The following is a 25,420-nucleotide window of genomic DNA, read 5'->3' as shown; positions in this document are numbered from 1 at the left end:
CGAGTGGATGGGGGTTATCTAATATTAATGAAATGCATTCCCCAATGCTTTAGTGCTTTTTGAGTGCTATGTATTTCTCCCCTCACTATCCATGCCTTGAAAATGTAATAATATTTTGGTGTGGGGAGTGAGGACAGCTTGTTTATTATTTTTATTATCATTGCATTTACACTGCACTTTCTATTGCTGGTTGGAAATAAATGGGCGAGGCACAAAAGTAATATGAGAGAGCAAGCCTATGTTTTAGCTGGAATGAAGAAAAGAAAGATTATGGTTTGTTGGGCTATGGTTTAATGTAATATTTTATTACTCCAGCCCTTTGTGAATCTATGTTTAATGTATACATCCAACATTATTTATTTATTTGATACAAATGTTACCCTGAATATCCACATTATTCTATAGTAGACCTGTATTTGTTGAAGGGTTTTGCTGCTTTTTCACTGTTACAACAAGGATGTTAAAGATTATGATGATTAGTCTTGTCAGTATGTTTGTGTTTATGCTTTTAATTGTTATCTTTATTTAGCGCGTCCTTGATCTACTGTAGCCATCTAGCCCAGAGATTGATTGATTGAAATGACAATTGTAAACACAGGCAGGCCTATTTCCGATCTTGATATTGAAAATGATTGCAGCAAGTCTAATTACTAAGAGTTGAAGAAGAAGAAAAACAGGGGTATGTGTACAGTTTCCTCACAAACAATGGCCTTTGATGAGAGATTATAACCCACATACTGCAGGTAGGTGTTTTCTGTGTTCAGGTTGCATAGACAGGAAAAAAGCTCCTAGCCCTACACGTACAGTCTCTGATTCCTGATCTCTAATCCACTGTGTATGTCTCTCTGCCTGTCAGATGAGCCTGCCATGAGGAAGAGGAGGCTGTGTGTTAGGCTCAGCCCTCGTGTAGCCACACAGACTGCTGTCTGTGACATCCAGATCATAGGGAAGTCCAAACACACCCTGACAAACTACACCTGCTTAGGGTGAGTGGATTGACCTGTAGAGGAGAGATTATTGTTTTTTGGGTTTTCTTTTACTTTTTCCCTGCCAGCCTTATAATTGTGTTCTGTGGGGCGTACCGTAAAGTACCCTGGTGAAATGCAGATCTTTTCACTGTATTTTCTCTCTGATTGGCAATGGTCTTTAATGAACTGGATTGCTGTCCTGTGTTGCTCTAAACGTACTGTGCCCGCAGCTTGCTAGAGGCACCAGCCTAGACACAAACAGCAGTGCACAAACTGCCAATAGTACCAACAGTAATATCACCACAGGGCTGAAATAGATGCACGGTTTAAAGCTTTTTTTCTGAATTGTATTTGAATGTGTGTTACTTTTTAAAAGTTGTTTTTAGTTTCTTGTGACAGTGTTACTCTTGAAATGAGGAGCTCTCTTTTGCATGTGTCTCCTACAGAGAGCTAAACAATATGGGGATTTGGTACCGGATGGGGAACATCCCCCAGACACAGCATCCATCACAGGAAGAGCACACCACCGCTATCTATGAACTAATGCCCAACACAACAAGGTATAGTATGTTGTATTCTAAGTAATAATGCTGTCTGGTACAAATGAGCGACAACACCATGTTGTTTAATTTCAAGTGTTTTCAGTTGAAAAATGTTAGTTCTGTTGTCCCTCTAGTTTCAAGGTAGGTTATTTGTGATTCAGTCAGCTGCTGGTGTGATCTATGACTCTGAAGTGATTGACACTTGCTCGAACTCACAGTACACGCAGGGATGGTCGTGTCTGGACAGAGGTGCGGCGAGGGAGCACTGGAAAGACAGGGAAAGACAGGACCCTCTGAATGGGAACATGAGTTCAACAAGGGCTAAACTCCTGCTATTTGTGCTGTGTCCCAGGAGGAGAGCCGGGTCGCTCTCTGACTGTGGTGACAGGAGTGCTGTGGTAGTGTGCAGACAAAGGGGTAAGAAATGTATCCTGGAGAGGGAGCGACAGCTGCAGAGGAAGGGAGGAGAGCACAGAGATCTCTGCCACGCCGTAGTGTACCCCCAGTCTCAGCTGCACAGTCTTCCCCTGCCCGGGGCTCTCAGAGAATACGAGCAGGCCTTTGTACTGCGTCCAGTTCCAACAGCTCAATTATTTATCTCAATGAAGTGCTGGGGATTTCCAGAGCAAATTGTAAATAAACAATCGAGGCTCCTTCTGAGTGGTGGTGGAGTGGAAGCCTTGGCAGGGGTATCAATGTGGTTGCCAGTTTGAAGTGCTGTGCCTCGGCATGTTTGAGGCCCAGTATGGAGAACTATGTAACAGTGTCCACAGTGTTGGTCAGAGTCGAGAGTCTAACAGGAGGTGAGCCAGTGGTCCAGGGGAGGCTGATGGAGATAAACATCGGAGGATGGACTCATTGTTATGCATGGAATGAGGAATGGTATCAAACGATACCATTCCTGCTTCCATTCCATGTTTTACAATGAGCCCGTCCTTCGATTTATACCTCCACCAGCCTCCACTGCAGTGTTCATATGGCACCTGTGTATGATGAGAGAGCATCAAAATTTAACTTGTTTAAAGTGAAAATCGAGATTTGTGAGAGTGAAGATCCAAAAGCCTTAGTGTTGTGTGAATCACAAATATTTGGGGGGTTAATAATGTTTGATGTCTCAACGATCGAGAGCCTAGGCTGTATACCCCCTTGACTGTTACCGGTAAACCTTAGCTCTTTTGAAGCCCACTTTCAAGTTGGTGACGTTAGGGTACGAATAAATTGCACCTCGAAGCAACACACCCTCCTCCTGATGCCTGCTGAGATCACAGGCTCCTGTTTTTGTATTAACATTAAAATTCATGCCAGGGTGTGAGTCTTCCTTTAGTGCATATCCATCCACAATGCACAGACACACAGGGCGAGAGCTATCCTTATAAACACATGTCACTAAACAATAGGTTTGACCACATGTACAGTATGGCCTTTATTTATCAAATGTTTTGCAAATAATATCCTCAGCAGTAAGTAACTGCTATTCAAATCACTCCTGTGGAAAACATTTTGGTAGTCTCACTTGAACATTCTTTTTATCCATATTTAGGTTATGAGAATTTCCTCCTTAGCACTATGCCTCCTTGGGGCTATCTATAACAACATTATGCTTTTGGACTGTGCGTTGGAGAATGACACCCCTGAAATGTAAGTGCCCTTTACAGTCAGTGCAATATAGGTTTTAAACACAGTCAATAAAGTGTACATTTTTAATGACCCTTGTAATATGACATGTTGGTGATCCCTTACAAATGCTGGGTTGCCTCAGGCAACGGGAGCTTGTTAGAGTTGTGTCCTGACTCACCCCACTGAGACACTTTTCCAGCATGTGCAGATACTGTCATGTATGGACGAGTTCTCCTCACATCTCATTTAAATTGAAACACCAGGGTCGGCTTCTACTTTGGTCAATATTTGTTTCTGTTTGCATCAGATTTGTTCCAATTCTATAAAAAGCATCCCAATTACAAGCTTAAAGGCCTCGCTTTGCATAACCTGGAGCCTCCTGAATGTTGGGTCGGGCCAGTAGCTAAACTAAAAGAGTGCTTTGTTATCCACCTGACTCCCATGTGCTTGAACGGTGGCTTTTAACAGCTTTGTCTGAAGCATCCCAACTTGCCACCACATCCTGCTTTAATTCATAGTTTTGGCCTGGTGTCAACCACTTCAGCTTGCTTTCCATCTTGAGAGGGGCCGGCTGGCCAGTTCCTGACTCCCTAATGTGGCAAACCTGTGCCGTCCGGTCAGACTTTTAATACGTCCACTATAGAGCCACCTCTCCTCCTTGCCAGCACTACCATTTGTTCTCCTGATCAAACTGTCATGGCTGAGGCTGATATCTGACCTCTAGACCGACTGGTGGCATAAATTAGCCTTGTGCTAATATTGCGATTTATTTTTTCTCCCTCAGATCAAGGTTTTTGACATTTCTGTTAGAATAATAGCCTAGTGTTGGACACTTTTAAATCAAATGGTTTAACAATAAAAATGTTGTGGCCAATATCTTTCCCATACCGTAACTGTGCAGATTTTTTAATGATTTCTGTTTTCAAAACCATTATTCATTCAAGTGTCTGTATCAAACAGAGGTCACACAATATAATTGAGAAAAAAAAATACCTCAATGTCAGTATTGGCATGCATACCAATAAGTTTGCTATTGTCCTTTCCTCTCCCTTTGACACTTTCCACAGTGTCCCAGCTGTGCAGTGCCATTGTATCTGTCCCTATTCCTTGCTGGTTAACCAGCTCTCTCACTATGCATTACTCTGGAGGGAGGCATTGTCATTGTCTGTGGGCTGTTTTGACAGAGCTCCCAGCTGTAATGTCACAATCACACCTTTTTTAAGGCACTCCTATTCTTTACTTTGTGAAATCCTACAAAGTTTCAAATGCATATCGAATCAAGCAAATGGATGCAGAATGGTGCCACTAACGATAGAATCCTCAAATAAGATCTGATGTGCTCAGTGTACTGTGATTTCCTGTGAATTCAGGCAGATTTTCTTTTCAGCACCTGACATAAAGCTTAAAGGAAGATAATGATGGGTGAGAAAGCAGCCTCTGCAAAGCAGGTCTGTCTCCACGTTGAGGAAGGTGTGGAGATGTTGTCATGGAAGAGGCTGGATGAGTGTCAAAACAAGAGCTCCCAACTCCCTCTATCGCAGTTCAGGCTCTTCACTGATATTATTTTTATCCTCATCTTGCCTCTCCGCAGACTACTACTTGTCTGTCCACTGTCTAACAGATGTTGTCCTCTTATTTTCAGATAGACAGTTTCATTTTTCCTTTTTTCCCCCCATTGTTTCTCCACCCACTCTCTACAACTATACATAAAACCATACATTTTCAGTGGAATTCAGACTTAAATATCTTCAAATATAAGCTAGCTCAAAGTGACGTGAGTTTTATGCACATATATTGTATACATTTGTGATTTCATTTCACATTGGTTTCACTAAGCCAATGGGCTCTTGGGTTAAGAGTTGTAATTGCTTAAATCTTTCAGGCTATGTTCCCAGTTTTACAGTAATTTAATGAGGAACTACACTGTAATTAAATATTCAAATTAGGAACAAGTGTCAATATGGCTCTCATTTCCTAGAATGATGATTAATTGTTGTCAAAACTCTGGTGGCCAACATAATCTGAGCCCAACCGCTGCTGTTGATTATGTAGCAATACACTTGCCATGTTTTTGTTTTAAGAATTAGACATGTAATTGATTTGCCATATGTTACCCTAGGCATTGGTGATGTTTAGAAATCACAGAATTTGGACTGTGACAGTTTTCTTTGTGTTTCAACCTGAATGAAATTGGACCCCATTTCTTAGATTTTAATCCTTACTTCATTCCTGCATTTGTTGTGATCAATCCAGGTTGTTGAAGGCTAATTAGGGTGGGTTGGTGTGGTAGGGTTAACTACAGTATGGCCTATGGCAATGTCTGTTTGTATTTTCAGTGCAGTTAGAGTGAATCACTTATTTCTGTGTGAGGCACTTTGTTCGTGTAAAGTTACAGGTGATACCATTTTGAGTACACCGTTTTCACAGGCCTGTCTACACATTTTGACCTTATCAAATTGATGATATTTCAACAAATGAATGTCTCAATGTCGATTTTCTCTGAATGCTTAATTTACATGTGTGTACCTCAGTGGATCTGTTCATTGTTCAATGCTTTACTGTATCATGAACTGAGACGTCCTTTTCTTTAAAAGAGCATCTAAACAATCTCCCTCCAGTTTATCTGTGTTTGTGAAATGTCTCAATGCTTCGAGAGACATGTCCCTTCCTTTTTCAGTATTGGAGTCAACCTTTGCAAGGTAAGGGAAGTCTTCATTAAATGTGGCAATCGGATCCACAAGATTGATGCCAACCTTTTAAAAATTCACCATTGGCCTGGATTTAACATGGCCAAATGCTGATGTAAATGAACAGAGGGAAAGTCGACCCTATCATGGCAAATAAATCTGAGTTGTAGGCTTCAACTCATAAATACCACAACCTGTCAGGGAGCTTGTTTTATTGCTCTTGATGGAAATTATTGCATTTATTTATATCATCAAAAGAGATAGAAACGTACAATAGCCACAACTCATGTAGTGTTGCCCTCAGAATATGCAGATATGTGGTTAGTCTTAAATTTTGGAAATGTATTTTTCATCCCCCTAAGATTAATTATCATATCCATAAACAGGTCAAATTGTGCATACACACACTCATAAACACATTATGAATCGACACTTTCTCACAGTTACCATATCTCCTTCTTCCATCCATATGACTCATTTATTGAACGTTATAGACATCAGCATCTAGTTTGAACACCTCTTTGGGTTTTTTAAAAGAAAATTAACCTTGTTAAGTTATAAAACATAATTGAAATCTTGATTCTTACCAAGGATATGTAACGTTACCATTATGATATTGTAGTCAACAACTAGCGTCACCTTGCTACGATGTGTTTTACAGTGTTCTGTAGGAGCTCATTTTAACTTCAAAGCATGTCCAAAGTCACATTATGCAGCTCTCCTGAAGCTGAGAAATTCCTAGCGTTTGCTGTGGATTTATCGATCAGTGGGGGTGAGTCACAGGGTGTAATTCATGATAGCTTGATTGATGAGTATTGCAATCTTATACGGTTTGTTAGCTCCAACTGCCCATGAAGTGCATTGCATGCTGTTTTCTGTAATACATGCCCATGGTATGGTAAAAACAGACTTCCCTTGAATAATAGAATCTCAGTTCCTTTAGCACTAACCAGCCTCTAATCCCAGACCCACATCATTAAAGGTCTACCCAAGCCCCCTGGGCAGCTCATGCACAGGTTAGCTTTTATTTCACCTGTCTTCACATCCAGCCCGTCTTCTGTCAGTTGTGTCTGGTCCTAATCACTGCTCTGTTTGATCTTGAAGGGGATGGGGGTGTCTTGGGGATGATGGGATGGAATAGGAGGTTTCTGCCCCTGCGAATCCCTTCCCCTCCTGACACTGAATCCACGCCTTTGCATCCTTCTCCTGATCTCAGAGAAATGTCACCTTCAATGTTGTGGTACATTCGACTGACATGGCATGGCTGCTTTATCTCCTCCAGGCAAATATCTGAGATGCTTCCCAGCAGCCACTACAGGAGGGGCAACAGCAGGCCTGACAATGAGCACCAGAGCTCCAGTCTGTACACCATATCAGGTAAAATGAACACACTTTTAGTTAAGCTTTGTCTCTGAACCAAATGTGTAGGCTATGTTAAACCCTTAGAACTTGTATTCATCCCAGAATCAGGGCATTTGAGTGTTTATTGCCATATGTCGTTATAAAGGTATTTAATCTCCACCAATCAGTAGAGACCTCCTCTGTGGTAATTGATCTACAAATCTGTCTATCTTTCATCACTGACGGTTACAGAGCTGTGCTTATCTGAAAGAGTGAACACTGCTTCCCAAAGGAGCTTAGCATTACACTTGAGAACATTTAACAGCTGTCAAAGATGATTCATCACAGACATGCTTCCATTTACCTCTCCCATCTACCTTATTTTTGCGTATTTTTCTGATAGTCAAAATGCATGTTGAATACTCTCTTAATAATACTAATAGCAAGGGAAGTGTTATAACTGAAGCAGATCTTAGTTTAAACCTTGTCTGGCCCTACAGTCAGCAGTGGCTGAGACACTGTACTTACGGGGAAGCCACTAACCCAGACGAGGTGAGGGGAGAAGGCAGGTTTTATCCAGCTGGAGAGAGACACCATGTGGTGAAGATTCTTCTTGTTCCAGAGTAGAGGCTATGCATTTATCCCAGTTATCCTTGTCACACACTGTGTCTCTCCTTACTGGTTTTGACAGATACATACTCAATCCATTTTATTATGTAGATTTTTACGTAATCTAAATTATGTTAAATGTATATAACTTACCTCAAAAATGCATTTTGGTTTATTTCTATGGGCATCTACTGCACAGTTAAGCACAAGTAAAATAGTCATTAAAAGCTGATAAAGATTTGATTGTATTGCTATTGTCATTAAAGTAATGGTGGAGTGACACCCTCAAGGAGCAGAGATGTACACATAGACCAAAGCTGTGTGGCAGTCAGTGTGCTGTGCCTCCGTTGGGACAGGGTTTGAGTGACAATGAGGAATATGCAGATACTGTGCACTGCCAGCAATAATCATTTATCACCATATAACGTGCTCTGTAATCTTACCAATACCGTCAGTAACTACTCTTTTATCACAAAGCCTTCAGGCCTTTCTCTCTCTTTTAATCACTTTGTGGGGTTTTAAGAGAAGAGCCATTTTCAGCAGTGGTTTTCTCATTCTGCCTTATTGCTTTGGAATATACTATTCTTATGTAGCTTTCCAGTCACACGTTGTGAATGGGAGAGTCAGTATCTTCCCTTCATTAACACTGTGACGACCTGCAGACCAAGTGTGGGGTCGGAGCAGACGGCGGATTTGTGTTAATTGTGAGCTGCGTGGTGTGTGTGGTGTGGTGTGTTGACAGCTGGCCAGGTTCGAGTTGGTCTAAAACCATGTGCGCTCTGTCAGGGTTGTACAGGCGCCTTCTTTAGGATTGATGAATTGCCTGCTTTCTTGATTAAACCCTCCGTCACTTCCCAACAAAACAAAAACCCAACACACAAAAAAGAACGAGTCGAGGGGAGGAGAGGCAACATGTCTGAGAAATCTGTCATCTTCAGTCACATTATGTACAGATGTGATGTGCAGGCGCTTTGACATTTATTACCAGAATATTAAAAACTAATTCACATTGAATTTGCAACCTTCTCTCATTTGACAGTTCAAGCTCATTTTAACAGAGATGGAGTTTTCAACAGCCCCAACCTTTCTTTATTTCACCAGCCTCTCTTTGATCCATGGCCAGTTTCTTTGCCAATTATTCTCCGTACCATTGACAGAGGTGCAGGTTGTTTTTACATGTAATTAGAATGAAACATGTTTTCTTTTGTATGACAAGTGTTAAGGAATGCATTGTTTCCATTAAAACACATGTATACTGGTAGTACTGCATACAGTTATATGTTTTTCTAATCATGTTTTCAGATTACTTTTGCTATATGTAGAAGTGTATATATTCAAAATATGAATCTTAATATAAAGCAGTAGTTTATCTACTCTTGGTTTTGTGTTTGTCTTCGTCTGTCCCTACTATGGAACATCATATTGCATTCAGCAGTCATCCTTGTGATAAAAAGGTAAACCTAATAAAAAGTAATACATTAACATATCTATTGCATTAATCAAAAATATCCTGACATTGGTCTTGATCTAACGTAATATGGTGCGCAATTATTTCCCTATCCATTAAAAGAAGTTCAATTAACAGACGGGAGACAGTTCATCCTTTGGAGTAGAGAAAAAAAAAGATTCTAAATTAACTTGGGTTTGCAAAATATCATTGCAGGAGGATGACAATGATTTTTGATTTTCCGGAACCGATATTAGAATCCTTATTAAACTATGTGCATCTGCTTTTAATTTGCTCCAAATAATTGGAAAATGCAATGGAGCTTTCCAATTAAAGCGCCACTTTACGCTGTTTAATAATACCCTCATAATATTATAGCTTATGAAATGACAGGTGAGTTGGTGTATGAATAAAACATAAAGCTCCGTAATAAGAGACAGAAAAAAAAAACGAGACAGTTGTTGGGGGGCTTTTAAATGCTCGACATAATTTGCATATATTAATCTCCTCTTTTCAGCCTTATCAAGCATTCCACTGTATTTGAAGTTAAAATAGTCGTGACAGGCAGGGGTACGCTTCGTTTTTCCAAGGATTTATTACTTGTATAATTCTAGATCTTTAATAAGCCAATATGACTGATCCTCTGAGTTCTGTGGAATTCGGTTAATTGTTCCAGATGGTGCTCACTGATTATGCAAAATTACTTTCTTTCTCCTCTTTTTCCAAACTACACCATTCTTTGATTGACTAACACGGAGAAAAAAGATTATTTTTGGCCCAGCACTTTCATTAAGAAGCTTCTCATCAGGTTTCAAACAAAAGTTCCATCTTATCTCCCTCTGTAGTGCTGGGCAAGCCTCTGCAGAAGGAGGACTTCCGCCTGTGCTAATCTCCAGCTCTAATCTCAGCCTATGAGGAATCTCAACTGCTTCTGCACTATGTGTGGCCATATTTTAGAATAACACAATTCTTTAGGCTGAGGGATTAAAAAAAACTCTGCCTAGTGACATAAAAGTTATCAGTATGTATTTTTTTCTTTGCTCTCAAACTACCCTGTTTGGTTTTTCTTCCCCTGTAACAAACAGGGTCCATCCAAAGTTCACCTCAATTCTGTTTAGCATCAGCTAAATTGACCTAAATTAATCTTTTATGGAAGATTGATGGGGGGAGGTATTTAGCAGTTTTACTACTGTGTTTTACTTTAGATGGTACAGGATTTAAACTATGCAATCCCAGTATAATAAAACTGTTATAAATGTCTGATATGTAGCCAAAGGTTTCAGGCTTGTGTCAAGGCATGGAAATCTGCAACGCTTCTTTGCCTAAAACCCATCTATGATTTATTCCTATGGTCAATAGAGAGTGAGGCAAGAAAGGGCTAAAAATATGCTTACTCACACAGTGAGTCCTCAATATAGCCAGTGGTCATTACATCATCTCTGTTATTAATCACTTGTGTATTACAACTTTTTCAGGCTGTTTTATCTGGATAGTCCTTCAACTACTATTACTGATGTGTGTCAGTTCTTGGTTCACTTGAAAGGGTAATTAATTTTAGTATTTTTTATGTATTTACCAATGAAATATTTGATTTCAGAACCCCATTAGACCCAAATAAGTGATTTTGAATGGCCAGACTGGACTCTGGAGTCTCATCCCTCATTGCGCTCTATTCTTCCTTGGGATAAAAGCAGTGCTTCATTATTCTCAGTGCCCAGATATGGACGCCTTCAATGGATGAGCCTGTCACAGCTCCCTCATTCCCTCTATGTACAGCAGGGTTTGTTATCACACATCTAATTAGAACTTGATAAAAAAAATATTTCCCAAAAATCCAGTCATTAAATATAGTTTAAGGAGATTTATGGTCAAATATGCCTTAAAGATCTTTTAATGGGTCTGCTGACTTGTTAAGTTCGTAATTAATGATCTCCTAATACATACTGTAGTGTGATTTAAAAAGCACAATGAGATTCTGGAAATGAAGTCGTTTTGGAAAAGGGCATCTGGGGCTCCCAGAAGCTATATTAAATAGTTCTATTCAGACTGGATAGACTAAGAGGAGCTTTGTGCTTTGAAACTGTTCAAATGGATCACCCTTTTTACCCTCTGAGACAATGGTGCCAATTTGTGTTTGTGAACATAGCAAAGGGCATGATTAAGAAACCCATAGTTTTCAGTGTGGAACGTCTTTGTGAATCCTAAGCAAAAAAACTGTTTCTGACTCAAAACACACTTGCTGTAATCTACTAACCCACAGATTTCAATATATATACAAGTGCATACAGTACATACATGTCTCAAACTATCAGAATGGCCTCAACTAATAACCGTCACCTGTTTCACCAGGAGAGTAATGGTCTGCTTATTAGCATAATTAATGACAAATGGCTGTGCGGCATTGGTGGATTGGTTTAGGGGGATGATGAATTGGTTCATGCCCAGGTTAGTGGCTGCCAAGGAGGCCTCTCTGGCTGTCTTCCCTCCTGCTTCCGCCCTGGCACAGTTCATTACTCACCATGTGAGGTGCCACTTTACATTGCCTGGTACTGTGAGCATCGAGAACTTAATAACGCCACCCAGAACTGCGCAGGGCCTGCTGCTCTACCCACAGTCCAGAGGGCAAGCTGCTCAGAGAGGGCTAGGAGTTGGGGGGAGCAGTGCAGCATGGGAATCATCCCTTACAGTAGAGCTGCTCTGATCAAAACGGATTGCATGTCAGTCTCTGCTTCAGAGGGCACAGAGCCATGTGACCCAAACTCCAGTGTTGAGGAGTGTTTCTAGTTAGATTTTTTTGGGCTCGCCACATCCCTCGCATCATTACGGGTTAGTTTGCCCACAGAACCGCTAATTAAGAGGGGATTTGTGTAATTGTGCCTTCTGCTGTGTCCCATCCGGTGCACGCAATTTACTGTCAGGCCTCTGCCAGCTTTTACACTTGTCCAGAAAGGCGTACCCCATTTATACACAGATTCTGCCGCACATTTACCAGCAACCACAGCTGGGGATCAATGCTGGTGCCACGGAACATAGTCTTTAAAGACAATGTGCTGCTTATGTTGTTTATTCCAGTCCCACTCTTGTGCTAAATGGTGATCCTCATAGCTAGCCCATTATGGAATTCTTAAAATGCTTGGCAACATGCTGGGTCAGACTGATAATTATCCATTTGCCAGCATTTTAAAGAATTGTAGGTGTCTGTGAATGTGTATATTTGTGCTTATTGCTGAGATTGAAAAATATTGGCCCTCACGTAGGAGACGGTATCAGTGTTGTGCAAGAGTGTTTGTGGCCAAATCACGGTAGGTGCTGCTGGCTCTGTCCACTTTCTGGAAGACTGATGGACCAGTGCCCGACTGGGACTACCTCCTGGCTCCCTACCCAGAACCAGATTTCAAGGGCTGCTTGTCACACAGATGGAAAAATAACTCCAGTCCCTCCTTGCTAAATACTCCTCCGCTTTTCCTCCTCTCTTTCTCTCCGTAAACCTGGGAATCTGTTTAGCAGCTCCACTGCTGTCCCCGAGGAGCCTATAGAGACACTCATCTAATCCACCTGGGCTAATGATTAGCTGTAGTCACCATTGAGACAGATACTCATGCCCTCCAAGCTATCTGAGACTAGCAGTGTGTCTTTAAATCCTTTAAACCACTCAGTTCAGTGTGGAGAATGGGGTTTTACAATTGTATTCTTCAGTTTGTGAATGTTATTTTGGTACATACTTGCATCTATTATCTAGCGAGCTGTCAGAGGGGTAGCGATACTGCATTACTGTAAAAGCTCGTTGGGCACATAGGCTAAAATTAACCTATTTCTACTAAGCAAAACAAGATATTGCTGTTTTAACAGAAATCCAGAATATCATTTGACTAACTGCTCTATTTCAATATGGAAATATGATGTAAATACCGGTAATGTATTCATTTGTTGTCATCCTCAGCAACCCTTTTTGCATTTAAAAGTAACACTTCCACTTTTCCATCGGAGATTTTCAGAATCTTTAGAGGATCTTTTTTTTTGGTCTTCAACTATTCTGTCTGGAGGAATTGAGGGAAAAAAAAGATAAAAGAAAAAGAATGGCGTTCATAGAGCCATAGTCATTAAAATAATCTGAAAATAGCAACGCGCGATCATCTGTTCTCATAGCACGGGTCAGGAGCTCTGACACCTCCAAAATTCCTCCTGTCAGGGTAGGGGGCCATTTGTATTCTCTCTCATTAGGCAATTTGACTAATGACCTGCCGCGGCTGCAGAGCTACTGAGGGACCCTGCGCCTCGCGCCCTCTCTCCGGCAGCAGCCTGAGCACACAGCCTCTATTGGAATGGCACAGATGGCATGCCCGGGCGACAAAATAAACTACAATATGTCTCAGAGATGCTGTCAGGGCTGGGCTCTATTTCTCATGTCAGAGTGTCGGTAAAGGCCTGTGAGTGGGCAGACGGGGTCCTCCTGCTCTCTGTGGATCATCCCCTCACCATCATCTTTAAAGGTGACAAAGAGCATGGCCCAGACCTAGAATTTAATATTCTGCTGCTGGTGTGATTGTGCACAAAGATTGCTTTTTTAAAGTATAGGTCAGAACAAAAAATAATGAATGATCTGCAGATGAATAAATCCTCAAGGGTTAGTTGGTTAGTGTGCAAGATAGTGTGCAGGGAACATGTGTTAATACCGTAACATATAAGCCTGTTTGTGATTTCTCTGGAGCTGTTGTTATTCTAAGACTATCTAAGATCAGGATACCCCCATGCATACTCAACCTGCTATAGTCGTAAGACATGATTGTATGGCAACCAATATTGTGTACTTATTCACAATTCAGTCAGTCAGATTCATCTGAGTGATCATTCTGGACACAGATCAATGCAGGTGTGTTGAATTGGTGAAGCGTAAAATAAAAGTTCATCAACATTCCTTGGGTGTTACTCTTGAGTTGTGGTTCAGGTAATATCAGGTATGCTCAACCACCCACGCAGAGTCTTCCATCAGTCAATGTCTGAGCATTACCCTGTAAAAGTGTGTGTGCGTGCGAGAGAGGGAGAAAGCGTGCGTGCGTGCGTGTGCGTGATGCCCACATGAGATCTGTGTGTGTGCGTGCGTGCGTGCGTGCGTCTGGCGTGCGTGTGTTAGAGCCCTGGAGATGCTGTATATTGGTGGGTACAGGAATGTTGAAATCCTGGGTGACAGTGCATCCAACAATAGAAGTGTGAGGGATTAGTGCTCAGCGCAGCGTACGAGGGAGCCCTACCCGTCCTGAAACAGCCATTCGTCTGTGCCCAGGGGCTGGAGATGACAATGCAGCCATTCCTCATCGCACCTGACGGAGCCATTAATAAGGCAATGATCCACACGGGGCCGTGCTGACTCCGTTCTTTACACTACCATCACTCAGACCACGGGGCCCTCCCTCCTTAACACCACTGTACTCACCACCACCACCACCACCACCATCATCATCATCAACATCATCATCGTCATTTTCAGCGAGGAGGTCATCATTTGAGCATCCTAAAATGTTTACATGGCCTTTGGTGAGATAAGACAACACTCAGTTCTGCATTTTGAGGTTTACATCAGTATAAAATAGGTTGCAGGACCAATGGTGAAAATACATGTTGCTGTTCCCTCCATTCAAGCTGTAACCTTCCTGACTGATGGTCCAAACAGACCCTAGCCTTGGCCATTTGAGTAGGCAGAGTGAATGCTTTATACTGAGAGCCTTAGCTAGAAGATTGGACTAACATTGCATCAGCACTTCCCACTACTGGATGGGTCCTTTTGAAATGGTATCCATTTCTCGCCCAGTGCAATCGGCTCCTAGGTTCCTCCATTCGTCTGGCTGTGAGATGGACTCTCCAGTATGGATGGTGGGGGAATACTAAGTGAGATCTGATTTAAAATGTAATCCTTGAACAATAAAGAAGCACTCCAGCCTTCAGCTCTACATTCATCTGTCTGTTACACACAGATCCATCAAAGGACCACAATCTGCACTGCTGCCCATTGCTGGGTATCGATTCAAATGTATTCCCCCGCCTACCTCTTTGCCTCACGGTGCTCCCTGTGACACAGCAGCACATGTTTATTCACTTGTTTTTATGGGCTTAAACAAGCCATCATATCCACCCAATCACCCCAGCCTGCTGCTCGAGATAGCCCTTAGCTAGCGCCGTTGCTAAATAGTCCTGCACTGAGTGGGCTGAGGCACATATGCCAAGGCTGGGGTTTTTGAATGGCCACTGGGTGACAGTAAATGGGGGCCAGAGGCTAGCCTGTCATCAGTCCTATAACAGCACTCATCATGGTCCAGATGTACAGTTCAGTTGGAGCTGGAAATGGAGGACGTGAGATGACTACAGAACTGAGGAATATACTGTACATTCATATTATATTATATTTTATATATTATATTCCTCAGTTCTGTAGTCATTACATTATGTGAGAGTCCCAGGTCGATCACAAAGATCCCATTGTATTAGAAAAGCACATTTATGGGTGGAAAGTGCAGTGCTGTGGATCCCTACTGTACGTAGACGTAGACAGAAGGTCACACATACTGTAAGTTGTTAGAATGAAGGATCTGTAAAAATGACACAGCTCTCATTAAGTTGCATTCTCCAGACATCAAACCTACAGAGCCAACATTATGAGTCATGAGAAGAAGCTTTTAGTTACATTAGCAGTTCATTTTCCTGTGCCAGCAGGCTGGTGGACTATGGGTAAAAGGAGGGAGAGAGAGAGAGAGAGAGGCCTGAAGTTGTGTGCCTCTTGATTTTGAGTTTTTAAGTGAAGCCGAGCAGCGTCAGTCCCCCCCCCCCTCATTCTAGAAACGAGGCCCTTTGTGTCCCCTGTCACCCAGTGTTAATTTGGGCCCTAATGTATTTGATAAACAAAGGGCTGCTCTCTAGCCTGACAGTGGTGACACCCTGATTCCTGTGCAGGTTGCATACAGTACGGGGTTACACCATTAATAATCAACTGGCAGCCATCACACCATTTTAACCATGATCATTATGATAAAGGGCATACACTTAATTACAGGCCTGCTTAATTATAGCTCTGTTGAAGCTCGTTTGTTTGGTCAAATGCTAATTATACCACCACGCTCTTGGCAAGTCCTCATTTCAATCCACTTTTTGCCTGCCGAACAGTGTGGCTTATTTTCATGCAAATTGATATCCGGTGAATGTTTTGTCTCCCTTCTTTTCCCTTTTTCTGTGTGAGCCTGAGTGTGTCTTTGTTTTGGAAGAGAACATCTCTCTGACAAGACAGAATCCGGAATAATCAAGAGTAATTAAACTGGAAGAGGGATGGGGAGGTTTCTCGGGGGGGAGGGGGGGAGGTACTCAAATACAGTCGAGAATCAAAAGGCTTTCATCTTCTTGTTATTGAGGGGGGTTGGGGGGGGGTTGGCTGCTCTGCTGTATTTTGCTGGTACGTTTAGCCAGGTTGAAACACTCATAATGTGAAATGATTCCTTTTGCTCAACATGGTGTTGTCTCTTTTCAGCAATGGATGGTGTGCCCTTCATGATCTCTGAAAAATGGGCCAGCACCCACAGAGAGGTGAGAGTGTTTTATTTGCTTATTATGATTATGATTATGAGAATGTTTTACGTCACGCGGGATGCGTAATGTTGAATGTTTTTATGGTTAACAGAATGGTCAGAACCACCCTTCTTCTGCAGTATCCAGTCTAGCCAGTGCTGCCTGTGTGAATGACCTGCACAGCGCTATCCATACAGTACATAGTGTAGCTTTTATCCATCTAATATATATATATATATATATATATATATACGTTCACTTCTATTATGAGTACATACTGTATGTAGCCTGTACTCCTCCTATCCTCTTCTCCTCTCCTCATCTCCTACTCTTCTCTCTTCTCTCCTCTTCTCTAATTTCCTTAACTCCCCTCGTCTCACTTCTCCTCTACTCTTTTTTCCTCTTCTCTCTCCTCTTCTCACCTCTCTACTCTTCTCCTCTTCTCTCCTCTCTCCACCCGTTCAGAGGGAGTGATGAATGCGTGCAGCCAGGCAGAGCTGGCTCAATGCAGTCCATTTGGCTGGCTGGCGGCGGCTGTCACTATAGCCCCGTTTGTATTGACACAGAGAGGGAGAGGATTAAAGATTTTAAGCATGCTTACTTAGCCATGTGCCTAACCTCCATGTTTCTTGTTTTTTTTCTCTCTGCTTTTGATTTCAGATGCAGCGAGTCAATTTAATGGGCATTACGATCAAATCCTTGGCAGAGATCGAGGAGGAAGTGAGTAGGGGCTGCAACGCTCGGCTGCCACTGACGCCGTCGGCCCAGAATGCAAAGCAAACGTTCTTGGGGGTTGTAATTAAGTGTGTGAGACGGGCAGGGCCCTTTCGGCTCCACTAAGCCCAGATTGAATTAAAGCACGACCAAGGCTGGGCTGGGCTGGGCTGGCCTGGGATATGAGAGAACTCTCACTGGGGGAGAGCCAGGGAAGCCATTGCCTCCTGTTTAGGAAACATTATTGAATGTATCTGTCCTTCTCTAACAGTAAACTGCTTTGTATCTAAAATCTCCCAAGGATTAGGGGAAATTCAGTCTCTCTGTATAGCGACTGATTATCAGAAAAATGCAGACACAGATTGTTTCTGGTTGCCTTACAATTAGCCTGACTTGATCTTTCTTCCTGCTTGCTATAGGCAGCATATCTGCAAATGAGATACAAGTTCACACAGAGCAAATAAAGACACAGAGCAAGTAGCCTACAGGCGTTCATAGCAAGAAAAAAGAGAATCAGTATACGTGCTTTATAGAAATGAAGCGACATGCCTTTGAGCATATAGCACTATGAGAACTGTGTGTGTGTGTGTGTGTGTGTGTGTGTGTGTGTGTGTGTGTGTGTGTGTGTGTGTGTGCGTGTGTGTGTGTGTGTGTGCATTAAAGAGAGTGACACCCCCCTCTCTCTCATTAGCACGATATCTTGGTATCAGAACTGCCAGGAAGTGACAGACCACTGTAAAAGAACAGGTGCTGTTGGGTTTGAGATGTGTTACAGAGCAAACACTCCCTCATCAAACTGGGTGTCTGTTCTGCACTCTGGCTCTGTCTTCTGTCACATGGTATAGAAATCACACAGAGTCGCCATCTTGTCATTTGGTCACCCAGAATGGAGCTCATTGTCAGCTCAGGTAGTAGAAACTGTGTGTGTGTGTGTGTGTGTGTGTGTGTGTGTGTGTGCGCGTGTGCGTGCGCGTGCGTGTGTCTGCGTGCGTGTTTATGCGTTCATGTATTTGTAGGTGAGTGTGTGTGTGTGTGTGGCCACTGTGGTCTGCTGATGGAGACAGCCTGGCAGCTTGTCCCGCAGGCTCGCTCTCCTGTCCTCTCAGAGAGTGTGATTAGCAGCAGGACACATGGCGAGCTGAGCTGGGGAAGGGAAGGGAAGGGAAGGGTGCGAGGAATCATTAATTACCGCCGTGCTGGAGCTGATGAAGTAAATGTGAGATAGTGTAACACGCAGGATTTAGTGAAGTGGACGACAGCACAAGATTAATGGTGGGGCCAGGCTGATGAGGATGAAGTCACAGCTTAGCTTGATAATTAGTTTCCAACTGGAAACATCCCTCACCATTGTGTTATTTTTACTTTTCTCCTCTTATTATATTATCTCACTACTGTACTGTATGTCTGGACTTGTGAAAACACAGTTTATGTTCTTTCATTTGGAACGTACATTTCTGTGTGTTACATGCAACAAATACGTATATTCTATATCATAGATTCTAACATTTCGTTTTTTGCTGATGAGGTACTGTCTGCATGTTCCCGACATGTACATACTGGTTTGTTTTAAGTCATAATGATTAGATTAAACCTTTTTGTCATTGCACAGAGTACAACGAAATTAATTTTTTGCTCTAGGCACAGGGTCAGCGCCCCTGGAGCAATTAGGGTTAAGTGCCTTGCTCAACGTTAGTGGCATGCACCTTAGATATGATGCCAGCAACCCTCCAGTCACCAGCTCACATGCAGCTCCCTCCTGAGGTGGGGATCGAACCAGCGACCTTCCGATTGCTAGCCGGCCTCTCTAACCTCTAGGCTGCTGCCATCCCCTACTGTATTATCATATAACGCCAATGTGCCAGACTTTATCACATGAAGTTACAATCCTCAAAGCAAGTATCCTCAGCAGTGTTTGTACCTTACAGTATACATATTTTCAGTGTATCATTGTACCATATCACAACTAGTGAGGTCAGTTGTAATTGTAAACAGTATAGGTAATCAATTAGTGTAGTATTCAGTAGAGGCCTTTCCTATATGAAAGCTCACGAACAGACGACTGGTGTTTAGTAAGCGTGAGTGTGAGTAGAGTTCAGTTGTCCAGCTGTCTCTGTCAGTGTGTTGTTGCTGAAGTTTTTTTTTCTTTCTTTTTTGGGGAAATAGAATGCATTTATGCACACACTAATTGACTGATTTTCTAATTCCATTAAAGATGCATACATAAAAGAGATGTACAATACTTTCTGGTATTTAACATATGCACATGTAATTGAGGAAAATTGTTGTAATCACATTCAGTGTTACAGATAAGAACATTTCCTAACAGGCATCACTTAAGCTATTTCTCAGATGATATTGGTTCCAGCAATTAGGCATTCTTTTCATTTCCCAAATGACTCGCAAAACTTGTGGAGATTATAATTGCTTTTAGCCACGCATATCTAATTTGTGTCTTTTTAAGTGTTAATTAGTAAGCGATTTGAGCTGACGTCTTTATGTAGTTTGCACTGCTGAAAAATGTTGTTGTTGGCGGCTGGCTAATGATTTTCAAAGTTAGTGTATGAGAGTGTTTGTGAGAGTGTGTGTGCTTGTGTGGGTATATGAGTTTTATTTTTTTCATTATCACCTATATGTGTGTGTGTGTGTGTGTGTGTGTGTGTGTGTGTGTGTGTGTGTGTGTGTGTGAGCGTGCGTGTGCCTGTGCCTGTGCGTGCACGTGTGTGCGTGTGAGCATGGTAGTGTGAGTGAAATTGTGTGCCTGAAAAGACAGAGAGAGAGAGAGAGCTCCAAATAGAGGTGGAATTAATGAAGACAACATGTCACATATTTTTGGCGCTGGAGCAGGGACGGGAAATGAAGCTCTGCTCATGTGGGTGACTGCCGCCCATGTTCCTGTGTGTCACTGTCCTGTCAGCCCGCATGTAAAAGTGGCAGACAGTGATACATGCTCTCCCTGATAACACCCCATTCCCCATCCATCATCCACACACACACACACACACACACACACACACACACACACACACACACACACACACGCACACACACACACACACACACACACACACACACACACACACACACACACACACACATACATAGACATACAGGCATTTGTTTATTTATTTTTTTATTTTGCCAGGTGTCGTGGCTGAATTTCATTATAACTTACCATCTTGTGACATGTGACACGTTTGTGTAACTTGCAGCTTCCTTCAGGTAGATGAAAGATAGAGGTGGTGTTGGTTGTAAGGAGAAAACCCAATTCCATCCATTGTATTCTGTTTGAATTTAGATACTGAATTGAAACTTTTTTTTGTGATCTTGCAGCAGCACCTAGTGATGTGACTCAACATTGCAGTTTAGTAGGGTATTAAAGTATGATAGGAGTCCATCCCCCAGCTCTGAAGAGATGATAAAGATGGGGGGGGGGGGAATCACCTTTTTAGTTTCACTGCTTACTGGCTTTAATTAAATATCAGTGGTAATTGTTTGTAATTGTGGACTCTTATCTGGCCATAGACTGAAACGATAAAGCATGTATTTCTCATCAAGAAAGCATACAATTTTTAATTTATTAGAAGGTTAGCTGTGTCAAGTAGATTCAATAGTCTTGTCCTTGAAATAAGAATGGATTTCCTTATTACCTTACTACCTTTTTGGTGTGTTTTTCATGGCCATCTCATTCCACCGGGGGGCAGTATTTGCACACATTTGTTCTTTCAGTCCTACCCATGGGCCCTCCCCCTCCTGTAAGGTTTTGAAAGTGACAACTAGTATTGTTACCCTGATGTTTTCCTGCATTGCTTTTACCTATGTGCTTTGTACAGTACAGTTTAGATTATTATAGGCAATATTTTATTATGATTTTTTTCTGTATATTTGAAATTGACATCTTAAAAAGGTTTAATGTTGCCATTAGATGTTTGAAATAGTTAGTGTCTTGTAACAGATGAAGATAAAGTAGCCTATCCTTGTTCACCGTGGTGTTTCCATGTATTCAAGTGTCCATCTCTCCTATTGCAGTTTGAGTACAACTTCAGCACGGAGAACAGTGTGGCCCTGTAAGTGCCCCCACGTCCCACCCAGCCCTGACACAGCCCTGACACAGCCATGGAGATAGCAACACTCACCAAGGACAAGCTGCCAAACAAGAAGAAAAGCACATTTGGAAATGTTTTCTATTCTACAATACCAAAGCACTTTCAGGAATGTTGCTTCAAACCACCTTAGATCAGATGTATTCAGTGGCAATTTTGCAATTACGGTAATATGATTTTATATAGATATGATATTGGAGCAATGGAGGTACTGTAATACAAATGTTACAGTCATTTGTACAGTACATGTATCAGTTTTATGATTTTATTAATAAAATATGTTAAAAGGATATATATTACAAATATGTATGTTTGCCCTTTGAATTCACTTTTTGTTTGAAGAACCACCAATTTCCTCATACTCATACTTATATTCTACTTGTATATTCCTGTGGTAAGCATAGCAGAGGATATTTTCACCTTTTTTTTCCACCACATTTTCTCAGTAGCAGTGATTGAGACTGGAGGGGAATGGGAAGCTGTCTTGCTGCTCACTCTGACAGCCCCAGTCAGGTAGTCCCCTTTGAATGTGTGGAACACTTGTTCCATCAAGCACTGACATCCATCACATAGTCAGTGCACATAGTCCATCATGAGTGCTGTGCAGCAAGAATGAGCAGAGCTTCAGGACATGAGCGCCACTACTTCCGACCCTCCTCCCATTCACTCAAATACAGGACCACAAACTGTACTCTCTCCTGCCCCCAGTCACAGAAGTGATCAAAATTAAATCCTTCATGCCTCCCACTCATACACAGTATGGCAAACTATACTCTGCTCTTTGACCATGATTGGACACCTCCATTCCACTGTCCACTCTGACATAAGAAATGGATCCACCTCCCCAAGGGCCTGCCACTCAGTTCAATTCATACCTCACTCTGTATCTTTAACAACTGCTCAGATGTGTCATTCTGAACTAATGGAGATATCAGAACCTATTTGCTCATCTCCGCCGATGTAATTAGTCCCAGGAATCACATTAATGTAATGATTTGCCTCTGCTCAATTAGACTCGCTTGCTAATTCTGTGAATTTGTGAATTCCGTAGGCAGTGTTGATTTGATTTCACCCAAATTCCTAATGACTTCTGCTATTCACAGGTGTTTAGCGATGTGTGCAATAGATGACAACCCAACAGAGAGTATTTTGGCTGTCTTCTGTTCTGCCTTTTAGATCAGAGCGACAGTGGTGTTTCAGGAATCCTCTGGTGAGAAAGTTTGTTGTTTTTTTCCACGCTCATTTATGAAGGTGACACCCATGTCAGCGTCAGCCCTAAAGCACAGTGACAGCCAGAGACAGCCCTCACAGGAACCAAACATACACCCACACACATATGCACCAATGCACAATTATGCACAAACACATGTACTGTTTATAAGAAAACACTTGATTCCAGAAAAGAGCAGAGTTACTCTTGGTTGGTTCACAGTGTCCTCTCTCTCTCTCTCTCTGATCCATCACAAGGGAACCCAGAGTTTGAAGGCTTGTGTTAGCGCTGCAAAAACTGTGTGGTATACGACTGTAGATTATCTTACCTGTACAGTCCTTATAGTGATTCATTTGTTTCGTTTATGAACACTGGTTTTCAGGTAAACATAAGGTAATAACAATTGAGATTGAACAGAATCTTAGCAGGTCAGACTTTGTGTACTCCACGATGTGGCCCATATCGCTTGGGCAATTTTGTGGGGGCGTGTAGCTGGTGAGTTAGGGAGTATAGCCAAACCCTCCAGATGGGCTCTGAGAACTACACACTCCTACACTCCTTCACAAGCCATGCCCAGCGCCGCCCATCAAAAAGCGAACTCACATGGTTTCACTTTTCCCTCTGCTCCACTTTATGATATAGAATATAATAATGATATTCCGAGACCGCACGGTAAAATGAAAAAGTGAAAGGCCTTCATTCCGGCCCTGTTTTGTGTGATCCCTGGTGTAGTTAAAAGGATAAGAGGCTTGCACATGTGCATTTAGCCAAGGCGTTTTGGCCCCTTGTGTATCTAAGCATAACACACATTGTGGATCTATTTTTAAGGCCTCTATTTGTAACTCCCCAGCTAGCCCTGTCACTTGGCTGGTCTTGGCAGTAGGCCTACTGCAGACTCTTCAGACAGTACATCACATACGAGACTTGACTTGCTGAAGTTTAGTTGAACTGTGGAGCAGCACTTCAAAGCTCCGCCCTCTGGGAGTTGGCCAGATGTTGCATGGTCATTTTTAACCTTACACCCCGGGACTATGACACGAAGCGGCGGTATGTAAGTATGTAGACAGAGGTGGATCTGCCGGATGGAAATTGGAAGAGGAAGCCAATATTTATGAGGTGGTTTGAGGTGCTGTGTTAAGACTGGCTTAGCCTCACACTCTCCCTCTGACAGGCCTGCTTCCCCAGTGGTGACCAGGGAGAGCGAGGGACAGGGAGGGATGTCTGGAGGCCTGCCTGAAGCAGCTAGGAGCAGGGCTAGGGTAGGCAGGGACGACAGGCAGGCCAGGCGACTGGGATCCAGCAGTCCACTGATAAAGCCTGCCTCCAATGTGAATAGGAGCACAGGGTACCTTTAAGGAACATCCATTTGATGTTCTGCAGAGACCATGTCCCCTCCCACTTGCACAGAGGGCCTGATCAGTAGCACCAGCATACACACACCAAAACTATATTTTTTTATCATAGCTTCTGTGTATATGGCAACTGTGGGTAAGAGATTTTCTTGTCTTCAAAACAATTACTTATTGTTTTAAAATGCAGTTACACACAACACTGTACAGCAATGAGATTGCTATACTTAAGAGTTGAGTTGTGCATTTTAATAGGACCATGCATGGTAGAGGGAGGTGATGTTGCACGATGTTTAGTAATGATTGCAGTTGACCTGGAGGCCTCTGGTCTCTTTTTTGTGTGGCGAATGTTGTCGGGTAGTGGAATGTCCCACTGAGCCTTTTAGGGAGGAGGTTGAACGTGTGGTCCTCGCCGCGTCTCTTCCTTAACAAGCCCCAACAGGACTCAGGGGGGAGAGGGATATCAAAACCATCTTGTGTGACTTCAGCGAGTGGTTGGATGAGTGATCTCATGGAGGGAGCAGGGGCTATCCTTTCCCCCCACGGTCTCTCCACTCTGCCACGGCGGCTGGGCCATGTGAGCCACATTACTGTAATTGAGTAAGGATGGAGCGGAGCGTGAGGTGATCTCTCTCTCTCTCCCTCTCCCACTCCCTCTCCCTCTCTCTCTCCTTCTCTCTCTCTCTTGTTCTCTCCCTCTCTCTCCCTCTCTCTGATATTTCTCCATATGTGAGATGACCAGTCAGAATCCTTTTTTTTGTCGTCCTGGGAGAGTACAACATAAAGTGCCTGCAACACAGAGATCAATTAACTCCTTTCAAGTGAGATCAAAGGGGCAACGCGCCGCGTCCAGACCTCTCCAGAACTTGCAGCCTAATTAACCCTGGCCTATAGGATGCTGTTCTGATTGGACACATACAGGGAGGCTGCTGCCATATGCCTCATATGTGTGACTTGGTCATAAACAACGGTGATGTGATTGGCTAGGACTGATGTTAGCAAACAAACCCAACCACCAAAATCGCTAGTCTCGTTCCGTTTATTTGGACCCTTTACAGTACCATATTTACACTTATCATCAGATACTGTATTTGTTGAACAACAATAATCAGGATAACGCTGCAAGCTCTATCACCTCTGAATGAGACAGAATGAGTGTTGGGCCTTTATGTCACAGAGTGAGAGCTTATGGAGCACTCCTCAGTTTAAATAAGAGAGCGGGAACAATATCAGATGTTCTGTGGTACAGTACCGTCTACACTGGGAGACTTAATGCCACCAGATGAGC

The 25,420-nt window shown here is 42.6% G+C and overlaps 1 protein-coding gene across 2 annotated transcripts in view; it reads left to right on the top strand.

Annotated features, from left to right (window-relative positions):
* The window catches only part of mvb12bb (multivesicular body subunit 12Bb), a 30,841-nt gene extending 8,986 nt beyond the window's left edge, over nucleotides 1-21,855 (top strand). The window contains exons 5-10 of one of the 2 annotated variants that reach the window (XM_080531270.1): nucleotides 857-986; nucleotides 1,415-1,528; nucleotides 7,097-7,191; nucleotides 16,722-16,777; nucleotides 17,420-17,479; nucleotides 21,500-21,855. In XM_080531270.1, coding sequence (XP_080387396.1) covers nucleotides 857-986; nucleotides 1,415-1,528; nucleotides 7,097-7,191; nucleotides 16,722-16,777; nucleotides 17,420-17,479; nucleotides 21,500-21,541 — 497 coding nt within the window. In that variant the 3' untranslated portion in view covers nucleotides 21,542-21,855. The remainder of the gene's footprint in view (nucleotides 1-856; nucleotides 987-1,414; nucleotides 1,529-7,096; nucleotides 7,192-16,721; nucleotides 16,778-17,419; nucleotides 17,480-21,499) is intronic. The other variant, XM_080531271.1, reaches the window with a different exon arrangement.
* Nucleotides 21,856-25,420: the final 3,565 nt, after the last annotated feature.

Source organism: Nansenia antarctica (assembly GCF_963989245.1).
Source record: "Nansenia antarctica genome assembly, chromosome: 5".
In the NCBI taxonomy this organism is placed as follows: Eukaryota; Metazoa; Chordata; class Actinopteri; order Argentiniformes; family Microstomatidae; genus Nansenia; species Nansenia antarctica.
The sequence above is the reverse complement of the archived record's forward strand: the minus strand, read 5'-3'. Positions and strand labels throughout refer to the sequence as shown.